Here is a 13550-nt window from a genome sequence, read left to right on the forward strand (position 1 = left end):
GACAGTTATCAAAAGAGTTGTTCCATTTGGATATATAGTAGATGATCATCTGGTTATTTTTTATCAGAAAGAGGAACCATTCTATATGCATATATGGAGTTCTTTTGGAAATTGAATGGAATCAAGTGGTATGTCAAACAAATTAGAATCCCATGTATTTGAACAAGGAAACAGCATGGAGGACATCCAATTTATCAATCCTGTGTTATGAATATAATAAGATTAACATGAACGTTTATTCTTGCACTATATATGTATTATACACTTTATCTTAATTCATTGAGACTAATAAACATATCAATGGTTAAAATCATCATTTTATTTGTCCAGTCTTCGAGTCTATCACTGATCATACAAAACTTTCTTATCAAAATTAGAGTAAACTATATTTCTTTTATCACACACACGTATTCTTTTATTTATTTTTTTATTTGATAAAGGAAATCTATCTCTTTATTTATAATTGTAAGTGATCCACCCATATGGATATGCTAAATGATGTTATTAAGATGTTTGGAGAAACTACAATTTATTATGAATGGATTATATTATTATTAGTTAATGTATTATTTATGTCGCGCGCATGTGTGTGCAACTTTTTGTCCGATATGGGACTCTCCTAACTAATTTAAAAAGCACTTTTGTCGTTTTAAAAATATTTAACGACGGAGTTAATAATTAATTAAAAGATATATACCAATGAAAAGTAATTTGTAATCAAGTTAAACTTTAGTTCATTTTAATGAATCTTATATTATAAATGAAAATTCATATATATATATATATATATATATATATATATATATATATTTATTTATATTTATATTTATATTTATATTTATATTTATAAGAAGATTAAAAGGTGTTTTTATTAATTTGTTAAATAAATTTAATTTATTTTAATTATGTTTAATTTTTTAATTTTAAAAGTGAGTGACTTATGAGTTCGCTGTCGGTTGGCGCCTAGTCCACCGAAAGATGAACTTGCAGATTCTTTGAAATGTCATTCTCTGTATTCTATTCTTTTACGCGTTAATATATGTTTTTTCTCTGAGTCAACGATTTCAGTTCTCCGATCATTCTCTTGCTAATTGCAATGCAAGACTAAATTATTACCCGTATGTAATTGTTTCCTCCCCTTTAGTTATGAGATACTTTTTTTAAAAATTATCTGTTTTATTTATATTTTTTATCTAATTTTTAAATATATTAATTATTTTTTCAATATATTTTTTAAATTATTTTATCTCCAAATATTAATGATAAAAAATTAAGTAGATAAAAAAACAAAAATATAATTTTAAAATGATAATATAAATAAAAAGTTTTATAACTAGGGACCGAGTGGTTGGAAATTCGAGGGAAATAAGTAAATATGGATTAGATTTATATAAGTGGACCATCGGTCATCAAACTTACGGTACATCAAAATCTTATCCAAAATCTTAAAATTCAGTTTCGACAATTTCACTTTTATGTAGGACTTCAACTCACATTTATAACTCATCTCCGATGAGGGATTACTCACCATGAGTTGACATCCTAGTTTCTTTGCGTTTGTATTTTCGAAGTTCCTAAATCATATGGCAGAAAGAGCAGAACCATCCTCGTCTTCCTTCGCAGACAAATGGAATTTTTATGATGTCTTCCTCAGTTTTAGAGGCAAAGACACTCGTCAAAATTTCACTGGCCATCTCTACAATTCTCTATTCAAAAATGGAATTCTTACTTTCATAGATGATAAAGGGCTTAGGAGGGGGGAAGAAATTACACCAGCTCTTCTCAATGCCATTAAGAATTCAAGGATTGCCATCATTGTTTTCTCAGAGGACTATGCATCCTCAACTTATTGCTTGGATGAACTTGTCACGATCCTTGAGAGCTTCAAGGAAGAAGAGGGTCGATCAATTTATCCAATATTTTATTATGTGGATCCATCACAAGTTCGGCATCAAACAGGGACTTATTCAGATGCATTGGCAAAACACGAAGAAAGGTTCCAATATGACATTGACAAAGTGCAACAATGGAGGCAGGCTTTATATCAAGCAGCTAATCTATCAGGCTGGCATTTCCATGGGTATTTCATAATTCATACTATCCTTTTATTTATTTAGTATGTTATAAGTTATTAGCTCTGTTTTCCATCATTGTCCTAATATTTTTCATATAATGATATAAATACTATTAAGGGAAAATGTCAGGAGCTTTTGCTTAACTAATGCACTAGTCTCTTGGGTTTGAGCTCTCTTCTTGTGCTTAAGTCCTAATAGAAAACGAAATCAATTATATGGATCTTGATCAATGAAATTTAAGAAACGGACACTATTTTTTTTTATATGATTAATTCTGATTAAAATGCGTGAACTCAAGTTTGATGCTTTGGTTTGAATTCACATATTATTCTTTAATGGGCAGATCTCAACCAGAGTATAAGTTTATACTAAAGATTGTTAAAGAGATCTCTGAAAAGATTGATTGTGTTCCTTTACACGTTGCTGATAAACCAATTGGGCTAGAGTATGCAGTGCTAGCAGTGAAATCTCTCTTTGGACTCGAATCTGATGTCAGCATGATAGGAATATATGGTATTGGTGGTATAGGTAAAACCACAATTGCTCGTGCCGTGTATAACATGAGTTTTAGTAAATTTGAAGGCATCTGTTTCCTCCCTGACATTAGAGAAAAGGCAATTAATAAGCATGGCCTTGTTGAACTCCAAGAAATGCTACTTTCTGAAACACTCAAGGAGAAAGATATCAAAGTGGGACATGTCAACAAAGGAATTCAAATAATAAAACAGAGGCTTCAACAAAAGAAGGTTCTTTTAATTCTAGATGATGTTGACAAATTAGAGCAGTTAAAGGTCCTTGCAGGACAATATGATTGGTTTGGTTCTGGAAGTATAATCATTATCACCACAAGAGACAAACACTTGCTGGCTACTCATGAGGTGGTAAAATTATATGAGGTTAAACCATTAAATGATGAAAAATCTCTTGAATTGTTTGATTGGCATGCCTTTAAAAATAATAAAACTGATCCAAGTTATGTGACTATTTCAAACCGTGCAGTTTCTTATGCATGTGGCCTTCCCTTGGCTTTGGAAGTTATAGGTTCTGACTTATTTGGAAAAAGTTTGAATGAATGTAATTCTGCATTGGATAAATATGAAAGAATTCCTCATGAAAAAATCCATGAAATATTTAAAGTAAGCTATGATGGTTTGGAAGAAAACGAGAAGGGGATTTTCCTTGACATTGCTTGTTTCTTGAATACTTTTAAAGTGAGCTATGTCACACAAATGCTACACGCTCATGGTTTTCATCCAGAAGATGGTTTGAGAGTGTTGGTTGACAAATCTCTCGTAAAGATTGATGCTTCTGGTTTTGTGAGAATGCATGATCTAATTAGAGATACAGGCATAGAAATTGTAAGGCAAGAATCAACAGTTGAGCCTGGCAGACGTAGTAGGTTATGGTTTAAAGAGGACATTGTTCATGTTTTGGAAGAAAATACGGTATGTTAGAAATTGTGAACATCTCTATGCTATATTCTTTGCTTTTCATTCCTTTATTAATTTACGGAATTCATTGAATGCTAGATAAATTTTGGGATTCTTCCCCCTTTTATCAATTTAATTTTTATATGTGGTTGACATTACTAATGTGCACATTTTTGTGGTTAAATTGTGCTTTGGACCTGGAAGGGAACTGATAAAATAGAATTCATAAAGCTTGAAGGGTACAACAACATACAAGTGCAATGGAATGGAAAAGCCTTCCAGAAGATGAAGAACCTGAGAATTTTGATAATTGAAAATACAACCTTTTCTACAGGCCCTGAGCATCTACCGAATAGTTTGAGATTTCTAGACTGGAGCTGCTATCCTTCACCATCTTTACCATCTGATTTCAATCCAAAACGAGTTGAGATACTCAAAATGCCTGAAAGTTGCCTTAAAATCTTCCAACCTCACAAGGCATGTATCAATTTCATACTTTTTATCTTCAACATGAACTTCTACTTTATTAGACGATAAATTAAGTCATTTACTTTTATTTTGCAGATGCTTGAATCATTGTCTATAATAAACTTTAAAGGTTGCAAGGTCTTAACCCATCTGCCGAGCCTAAGAGAAGTACCACTCGTAACCTTTTTGTGTCTCGATTACTGCAGTAATTTAGTTAAAATTGATTGTTCAATTGGGTTTCTTGATAAGCTCCTCACCCTGAGTGCTAAAGGATGCTCCAAGCTGAAAATTCTAGCACACTGCATCATGTTGACTTCTCTCGAAATTTTGGATCTTGGGGATTGCTTGTGTCTTGAGGGCTTCCCAGAAGTATTGGTTAAGATGGAGAAAATAAGAGAAATATGTTTAGACAACACAGCCATAGGCACATTGCCATTTTCAATTGGAAATCTTGTTGGACTTGAACTCTTGTCCCTGGAGCAATGCAAAAGGCTGATTCAGCTACCAGGTAGTATCTTTACACTGCCGAAAGTTGAAGTGATATTTGGTTTTAGGCATTGGAGATATCTATTCTTTGAAGAGAACCAAGATGGGAAAGAGTTGAGTTTAGAAGTGTTTCCAAAGGCCATTCTTGTTTGCCATCTTGATCCCAGGCATTATCATCATCTTGACCTGTATTATCTGTACATGAGTCCTAATAATGTCATCCAAGTATGCAGTCCTAATCTGTATATGCTCTGTGATTTCGATTTGTTGTTCCAAAAGCTTGCATTGGGTGTCGAGAAGGACTGGTTTCGCAGATGCAGGAAATGGTCAATGAATTTCTCGTTTCGAAAAAAGTTTCCTAAGATTGCGGTATGTTGTTCTATAATATCTAGATTGAAAAGTGTCATGGAAATGGTGTTGATTTTGAAGTTCAGCGTACTCATCAATGGCACTATGCAATTTAGTTCTTCATGTAATTACATATTTAGAACATGGGACCCGATACTCTGGTGTGATCTAGAATGCAAAGCGGAGGGAATATTTTCAGAGCACGAATGGAATGAAGCTGAGATTTTATTCGAGTTGAAATGTCCTGCACCAAGTTCTGTAGAAGCAATGTGGGCCCACAACATTTCCATGGAAATTATAGACTGGACTCTAATTGGTGTCTACAATCAAGGAAACATTAAGGATGATATTAAATTCAAAATGCCGATGTCAACTTTTTTACTCCCTAACAGAGAACCTCCTTCATTACCTGGTTGTTTGTACTATGTTGTTAGTCATGTGACCGATAAGCTTGTATTGGTGGTAGACGATGGAAGGGAGAAGGATGAACAGGAAGAGAAAATTATTGGATAAATGACCATTTTAGTCTCTTAATATGTACATCTGTAACAATTTAGTCTTCGAAAGAATACAAATCCTGTTTTAGTTCTTGAATGTATAAGAAATGTGACAATCTGAGAAATGGACACAGTTTTAGAGTAAACAATAACTATAGCTCTTGAAATTAGATGGCGCTATCACACTAGTGCCTAAATCAGAGGAAATTAAAAGAAAATCCTTGAAACATTAGTACAAAATTTTAAAAAAAAATGTCCACTTAAATGATAATATTAACATATATTTATGGACTAAAATGACAACAAGTAGTTGAACTTAGGAACTTATTTGACATTTTAAAGACTTATTTTTCTTAATTTCAGATACTAATATGACAGTGTTACAATTTGAGAGACTTAAGTGGTTGTTTACTCCACAATTTTATGTTATTATTAGTTTTGATTGAAATACCAAACACAAATTTGACGCTTTAGTTTCAATTCACATGTTTTTCTATAATGGGCAGATCAACCAGAGGTTTATCGAAAGATTGTTAAAGAGGTCTCTGAAAAGATTGATTGCATTCCTTTACACGTTGCTGATAATGCAATTGGACTAGAGTATTCAGTGCAAGAAGTGAAATCTCTCCTTGGACTTGAGTCTGATGAGGTGAACATGATACGAATTTATGGTATCAGTGGTATAGGTAAAACCACAATTGCCTGTGTTGTGTATAACTTGATTTTTAGCCATTTTGAAGGAGTGTGGTTTCTCCCCGACATTAGAGAAAAGACAATTAATAAGCATGGCCTCGTCCAACTCCAAGAAATGCTACCCTCTGAAATACTCAAGGAGAAATATATCAAAGTGGGAGATGTTTACTGAGTAATTCCAATAATAAAAAGGAGGCTTGAACAAAAGAAGGTTCTTCTGGTTCTAGATGATGTTGACAAATTAGAGCAGTTAAAAGTACTTGCGGGACAATATGATCGGTTAGGCTCTGGAAGGACAATCATTGTCACCACAAGAGAGACAAACACTTGCTAGCTACTCATGGAGTGATAAACTTATACGAGGTTAAACCATTAAATGATGAAAAAGTGGTTGAATTGTTTAACTAGCATGCCTTTAAAAATAATAAAGTTGATCCATGTTATGTGAATATTTCAAACCGTGAAGCTCTTGATGTGCATGGCCTTCCATTGGCTTTGGAAGCAATAGGTTCTCACGTATTTAGAAAAAGTTTAAATGAATGCAGTTCTGCATTAGATAAATATGAAAGAACTTCTCATGAACAGATCCATGAAATACTTAAAGTAAGCTATGATGGTTTGTAAGAAAATGAGAAGGGAATTTTCCTTGACATTTCTAATATCTTCAAAACTAAAGAAGTGGGCTATGTCACACGGATGCTACATGCTCATGATTTTCATGCAGAAGATGGTTTGAGAGTGTTGGTTGACAGATCTCTCATAAAGATTGATGCTTCAGGTTTTGTGAGAATGCATGACCTAATCAAAACACAGGAAGAGAATTTGTAAGGCAAGAATCAACACTTGAGCCTGGCAGACATAGTAGGTTTTGGTTTGATGAAGACATTGTTCATGGTTTGGAAGAAAATATGGTATTTTAGAAATTAAAAACTTCTTTATATTTTTCTTCATTCCTTTATTTATTGATTTTGATGAATATGTTCTAGATTTTGGGATTCTTTCCTTTTTTTTTTCCTCAATTTAACATGTTTGATGAAATTTATTAACTGGGAAGGTTAATATGTTCAATTGCTAATGTGCATATTTTTGTGGTTGTCCTTTGGACCCAGAAGGGGACTGATAAAATAGAATTCATAAAGTTTGAAGTGTACAACTATATAGAAGTGCAATGGAAGGTAAAAGCCTTCAAGAAGATGAAGAACCTGAGAATTTTGATTATTGCAGACACAGCCTTTTTACAGGCCCCAAGCATCTACCAAATAGTTTGAGAGTGTTAAACTGGAGTGGCTATCCTTCGCCATCTTTAGCTTCTGAATTTCAATCCTAAACAAGTTGAGACTTGGGATACTCCGAATGCCTGAAAGTTTCCTTCAAATCTTCCAACCACACAAGGCATTATCAGTTTCAAAGTTTTTTCTTCAACATGAATTTCCACTTTAAAAAACAATAACTTGAGTCATTTGTTTTTATTTTGCAAATGTTTGAATCATTGTCTATAATAAACTTTGAAGATTTCAGGTTTTTAACCAATCTACCAATCCTAAGAGCAGTACCACTTTTGACCAACGTGTGCCTCAATAATTACACTAATTTAGTTAAAATTGATGGTTCGATTGGGTTTCTTTATAAGCTCTGCTTCTTCAGTGCTAAAAATTCTAGCACCCTGCATCATGTTGAAATCTCTGGAAATTTTGGATCTTGAGAGCTTCCCATAAATTTTGGGAAAGATGTTGAAAATAAGAGAAATATATTTAGACAAGACAGCCATTGAGAATTTGCCATTTTCAATTGGAAATTTTGTTGCTTCAACTATTGTCCTTGAAGGAATGCTGAAAGCTTAGTCAGCTGCCTGGCAGTATACATACACTGCCAAATGTTGTAGTGATACTCGGTTATGGGCTTGGGGGATAATCCATTTTTTGAGAATCATAATAAAGAGTTGGACTCAGAGGTGTCTCCAATGCCATGCATATTAGTGATTTTTACGAGTATATTACATGTCTTGACTTCTTTCTTTCCCCAAGTTTTTTGTTTCTCATGTGATTAAATTTTATTTATGCAGTCAAATCTTTCCCATCAAGTTGTTTCCATTGTATCTGGTGCTTTGAATGGGCAAATTTACTATAGGAGGTACTTTTAAAAACTAATTACGAAAGAGAGTATGTTTTTAAATTTTTTACGAGGGGGTCTGTTCTTCCATGGATGCCGCCAGAAGAACTGGCGACATAGGTGTTCCGCCATTGCAGATGGCGAGAAGTACGCTGAGCTGGAGGGTGCCGCCACTGGCACAGGCGAGACATGCTGACGTGCACTGATCTCGCCAGTTCCTCCTGCGAGACACACCCATATTAAAATGCTGGAAGCATGCCGCCAATCTAATTGGCGGGACATGCCCAATTAGATATGAATACGGAGTAGAAAAAAGAAAACATGTTATAACTTAATTTACTTTTGTCTCAATATGATTTGAATGTTTTTTTAACCAAACATGAAATAAATAAATAAAAGTGTATTATACTACTGACAACATTATATAAAAGAAAGCTGGAGTAGAAAGGGGTGGAGGCCAGATTAAAATTTACAAAGAAATAAATATAACATAATAGTGCTCTTTGTGAGGAATTTATCTTTTCTGTTTGTTTGTTTTTTAGCTTACAGGACCAAAAAAGAACATTTTCCAATTTCTATTTTAGGAGCTACTACTCCTGTTTTTTTTTTAGTATATAAATTTTTTGGTATTTTTATTCAATTTTTTTAAATATATATATGATAAAAATTGAAGAAAAATACCAAGAAATTTATATACTATTATGCTGCATCAACACAATAAAATAAAATAACTCTTTTTCTTATTCATTCTGTATCAACACATTACACATTATGAGAGTTATATGCTAAAGCTTTACGAGCAGATTTTTTGTTGTAATTAGCTCAATTGTAAATTTAAAAAAAGACGATTAACGGAAATCATGGGTGATCAGCTATTGCATTATTTCATGCGACTCGAATTGGTACCACCAATAAGCAATTTCCTTTAAGCTTTCCGATCTAAACGCACGAATCAAAGTTATGCAAATTGCAAAAGCAACATACAAAAATGACAAATATATATATCCTACATTGGCATGTCCCGCCAATTAGATTGGCGGCATGCTTCCTCAGCATAGCGGCACCCTCCAGCTCAGCGTACTTCTCGCCATCTGCAATGGCAAAACACCTATGTCGTCAGTTCTTCTGGCGGCATTCATGGAAGAACAGACCCCTCCTAAAAAGTTTAAAAATAGACCCTCCTTCGTAATTAGTTTTTAAAAATACGCCCCTACAGTAAATTTGCCCTTTGAATGATGCTGAAGCAAACAAGTATGATCTAGAAGCATGGTTTCCAGCCTCTCAAGCTTACAGAGAGCTAGTGTCCTGTTCAAACTTTACAGACTATTAAGCCTGAAGATTAGAAATTCTATATGTTCAAATTATAATTTAATTAATTGAATAAATAAATATTTTTATATGTTGCTAGTAATTTCTTTTTGGATGTTGTTAGTAATTTTTATGTCTTCTTCTACAATGGTCTGTAGTGGTGAAATTTTTTTAATGTTATATTAGTTTTATATACCTATATTTATTTAAGGTTGAGTACAAATATTCTTTTTAAAAGGAAATATTTTAAGATTGAGCGTATGAAACCTAACTATTAATGATTTCTTTTGTATTTAACTATAGCTTAATTTGAAACACATAAAGCTTAATTATTATTGTTTTTAGAGTCTTATTATTTATTAAAATAGTTTTATAATATCAATCATAATTTATTATATATAATAAATTTATTAACTTTTATGTATAATAATTATTTTAAAAATTATATCTATAATAATTTATGATTATACGTAAGAGATTTTGTTACATTATTCGTACATAATTATTAATAAAATGATTTACTTATATCGATAGAAAAGTTAGAAATCCACCAAAAATCATTTTAACATTTTTTTCAAATCTATTGATTATTTTTAACAACATATTAGCAATTCGTTTAATTTAACAATATATTAGTAATTCGTCTAATTAGGGCATAACTGGTTGGATTTTTTTATTTAAAATCCAAGCATATACTCATTTTGGCCCATTGGTTACGCAAAAACTCTACATATGCCGTAACGGGTACATAGAAATTAAACATTTTTTTCGATGTAAAATAATCATTATGCGCACACGTTACGAGGAATACAATAAGAAGAAAAAATCTAAAGTAGAATTAACACTGATATAAAGTGAAAATCATTGTCTCATCACAGTAGTACTCACACTATACGGTGGCGGAACCAGAGAAAACCAACCAGACCGATTACTCTTGAGGAAACAAAAATCTAAGATGAGGTGCGCATGCATTTTATTTTCTGAGAACGTGTTTCAACAGAAAACTTTATTGCACATGCATACTGTGTTTTCTCTTTGTTTTGCTTAATTACTATTATTTCTTTAACTTGGATAAATTTCTTAGTGCGTGCTTTGTTGTTCTGGATTTCTTCTAATTGTATTTTCTTCTTCGTGTTCTCCTTTTTTTGTCTGCTTATTTTTTAGGAAGAAAAATAATTAGGGTTTTTAGCGTTTTAAATTTTCTTTGAACCGATAGTTTCATTATGTATACGTATCGTTTGTTGATCTTCTTATGGATTGTTACAAAGAGATGATTATTTAATCTCTTTTTTTTCTTCAATTTTTTCAATTTTTTTTCTTTCATGTAGGGTTTAGTTTACTACTACTTGCTCTGTATTTTCTTTTTCTTATTTCATTGTAAAATTAGGATCACTCCGAGTTGGGGATTTTTCTTTTCTTTTTTTTTTTTTTTTGCCGTTAGCGTAGCGAGAAGTAAAAAGAGAAAACAACTAGTTTTTCGTTTTTCATTTTTCATTTTATGTTTTTGTTCGAATTTGGAACTGTCTCAGTTGTGGTACCCTGTTCATGCATGATCTCTGTGGCAAGATTTGATTTGGTCTTGGAGGTGTATTTCTCTTTTTGGTTTCATTCTTAAATTTATTTGTTACTTGATGATTTTGGATGCAAGTGATGGGAATCTTCTGCCATCTACCACATATCTGGAATAGTCATGACTCATGAGTTGGATGCACTCGTTTTCCCACTTTGGTGTTGTTTAGCATGTATTAAGTAAACATTTGTCATTAAGGAACATTAAATCAAGGAAAAATTGATGTCTAGGTAAAAGTTTTAGGTTGTAAATAAATTGTGTTAGTATTAGAATTTTTACTAGGTTCAAATTTGATGGACTGAAATGTATTCTATTCAAGAGTTTATACTTTTGATTGAAGCCAAGAAATTGCATGTAAGTAGGTCAACATTTAATTTCTTTACTTGTTCTTTGCACTTTATGGTTTCTCACTTTTTCTTAATGTTTCATATGTCATTCGTTAACTCATTTAGGCCCCGATTTGATGAATATATTTCCAACTTAATTGGGCTTATCCACATCAATAAGCACTTATGAAGCATGTTGATCCTGTCTAGACAAGTTTTTAAAAGAGATTTTGAAATTCAAATAAGTTATTTTGGGCTTATTTCATAAGATAGAAAAATAAATCTGAGTACAAGTCTTTGCTAAAATTTGAATGTGTTAACTGTTTTCAATTTTTCATAATGATTGATGACTACATGAATTGTCAAAAACCTCATTCTTGCATAAGTGCTTCTCTATGTGTTTATCCAAATGCTTTATAGCTTATTTTAGTCCTCTGTTACGGAAGTAGAGCTTATTTTACATTCTCTACTTGAATTAGCATTTTTCAAACATGGATACAATCAGTCTATTTTTCATCCTAAAACACTTTCCTTATTTGACCAAACAGTTTTGGCAAGTATACTATTATCTATTCATTAAAAGTGCTACTCGAACTTTCTTCCTGATATTTTTGCTTATAATACAGCCGCCATCCTTCTGTCAAATGGGCTCAGACGTCTGATGTACTCTACTTAACAGTTGAGCTGCCTGATGCTCAGGATGTTAAGCTCAAACTGGAGCCAGAAGGAAAATTTTACTTCTCTGCAACTGCTGGTGCAGAGAAAATTCCTTATGAGGTTGACATTGATCTGTTTGACAAGATTGATGTAAATGTAAGAGCAGTGAGCTGATGGTTTGTGAATCGTATCTTTTTCATTTATCTTTTGTAATTGGTGTGCTATTATGTCTCTTCTCAGAATAGCAAAGCTAGTGTTGGTTCAAGAAACATCTGCTACTTGGTGAAAAAGGCTGAGAACAAGTGGTGGGACAGATTGTTGAAGCAGGGAGGGAAATCTCCTGTCTTTCTGAAAGTTGATTGGGATAAATGGGTTGATGAAGATGAGGAGCAAGATAATAAACGTTAGTGATTATCAAAATTTCTCTGAACTTAAAGGTTTCATTATCGATTATTTTGTCTCATTTCCATATTCCCTTTTCAGCTGCAGCATCTGATATGGACTTTGGTGACATTGATTTTTCTGTAAGTGGCATAGCTCAAACGATATAGTTTAACACTGATACTTTTAGTTAGATGGGCACTCAAGTCTTGACCATCAATTCACTTTCTATGCAGAAGTTGGGCATGGGAGGGGGTGAAGGATTGGATTCTGATGCTGCAGGCAATGACGATGGTAACTATATCCAAATTTTGTCCATGTTATTTATGGGATACAACAATATCAATCTTCTTTTCATTTATATTTCAATCCTTTTATGAACTTGAGTTTATTTTGCTTCAGCTGTAGTTGACTTTGACTGGTCTCTTGATCTTTTTGTTCAGCTGATGAGAGTGACACAGAAGAGGAGTTTGTAGCTGAAGCATCTGCTAGTAAAGAACAAGATACGAAAGATGCTGTAAGCAGCGATGCAAAGGATGCACCTGATACTAAAGCATAAAAAATTCGAGAATGGTGAACGGTAACATAGCTTTGACTATGTAAGGGCAAGACAAGCATTTCTGAAAGGTTGCTTACCATAAATCTTTGCAGGGTTAACTGATGGTTCAGTGACCCTGGATTTTTAACAAGCTAGACATATGTGTTGGCCATACATAATACAATTTGAGAATGGAAGTGTTATTATGTCTTTGTTTCGCTTGGAATGCAGGGGTCAATGAGCTCTATAGTTTTTCAGTGAAGTTACACTTCTCTGATCGGTGAGAAAGTTCGTTTTAGAAAAGGCAAACTAGTTTGAGTTTTGATCAATGTTTTGAAATTTGGGATGGTCATTTAACCAGTGTAGACGTTTTGAATTAGTGACAATTTAAGGTCCTGTTTGGGATAAGCTTGTTCATAAGCATTTGTAAAAAAAAAGGAAAATAATGTAGAATGAATTTAGCTTTTTCCTCAAGCAAATTTGCCAAAAGATTCCTATATAAAAGGGACAGAGTTAGTAGAAGGAAAGAAAAGAAAAGGTTGGCTTTCAAATTAAAATTTTAGATATTTCTTTCTATTTTCTCCAATTTTTATAAATATTTCTCTCCTCATTTTTTTCTCACTTGAACAAACAAAAATTATAGAATTTTTTCTTAACAAAGTGA

At 32.7% G+C, this 13550-nt stretch overlaps 2 protein-coding genes and 1 pseudogene across 2 annotated transcripts; all 3 read left to right on the forward strand.

Annotated features, from left to right (window-relative positions):
* The first annotated feature begins 1413 nt into the window (after positions 1-1413).
* LOC100805685 (disease resistance protein RUN1) lies at positions 1414-5543 on the forward strand. The gene is made up of 4 exons (XM_006599393.4): positions 1414-2080; positions 2419-3520; positions 3710-3982; positions 4070-5543. The coding sequence occupies exons 1-4, from the start codon at positions 1584-1586 to the stop codon at positions 5318-5320; spliced, it is 3123 nt and encodes a 1040-aa protein (XP_006599456.1). The 5' UTR covers positions 1414-1583; the 3' UTR covers positions 5321-5543.
* A 57-nt stretch (positions 5544-5600) lies between these two features.
* On the forward strand, positions 5601-8312 carry LOC102668287 (disease resistance protein RUN1-like; annotated as a pseudogene).
* Positions 8313-10293: 1981 nt separating this feature from the next.
* LOC100527783 (uncharacterized) lies at positions 10294-12948 on the forward strand. The gene is given in 6 exon segments (NM_001250397.2): positions 10294-10374; positions 11937-12123; positions 12208-12370; positions 12451-12491; positions 12585-12642; positions 12792-12948. Coding segments are annotated over 6 exon segments (570 nt in total). The 5' UTR covers positions 10294-10369; the 3' UTR covers positions 12908-12948.
* The last annotated feature ends 602 nt before the right edge of the window (positions 12949-13550 follow it).

Source organism: Glycine max, chromosome 16 (assembly GCF_000004515.6).
Source record: "Glycine max cultivar Williams 82 chromosome 16, Glycine_max_v4.0, whole genome shotgun sequence".
Taxonomy (NCBI): Eukaryota; Viridiplantae; Streptophyta; class Magnoliopsida; order Fabales; family Fabaceae; genus Glycine; species Glycine max.

Bases quoted from the DNA above. Each gene is read 5' to 3' on its own strand.
- LOC100805685 (XM_006599393.4), top strand. From the start codon at position 1,584: ATGGCAGAAAGAGCAGAACCATCCTCGTCTTCCTTCGCAGACAAATGG. The intron at 2,081-2,418 runs GTATTTCATAAT...TTTAATGGGCAG, and splicing joins TCAGGCTGGCATTTCCATGG to ATCTCAACCAGAGTATAAGT. The intron at 3,983-4,069 runs GCATGTATCAAT...TTTATTTTGCAG, and splicing joins AAATCTTCCAACCTCACAAG to ATGCTTGAATCATTGTCTAT.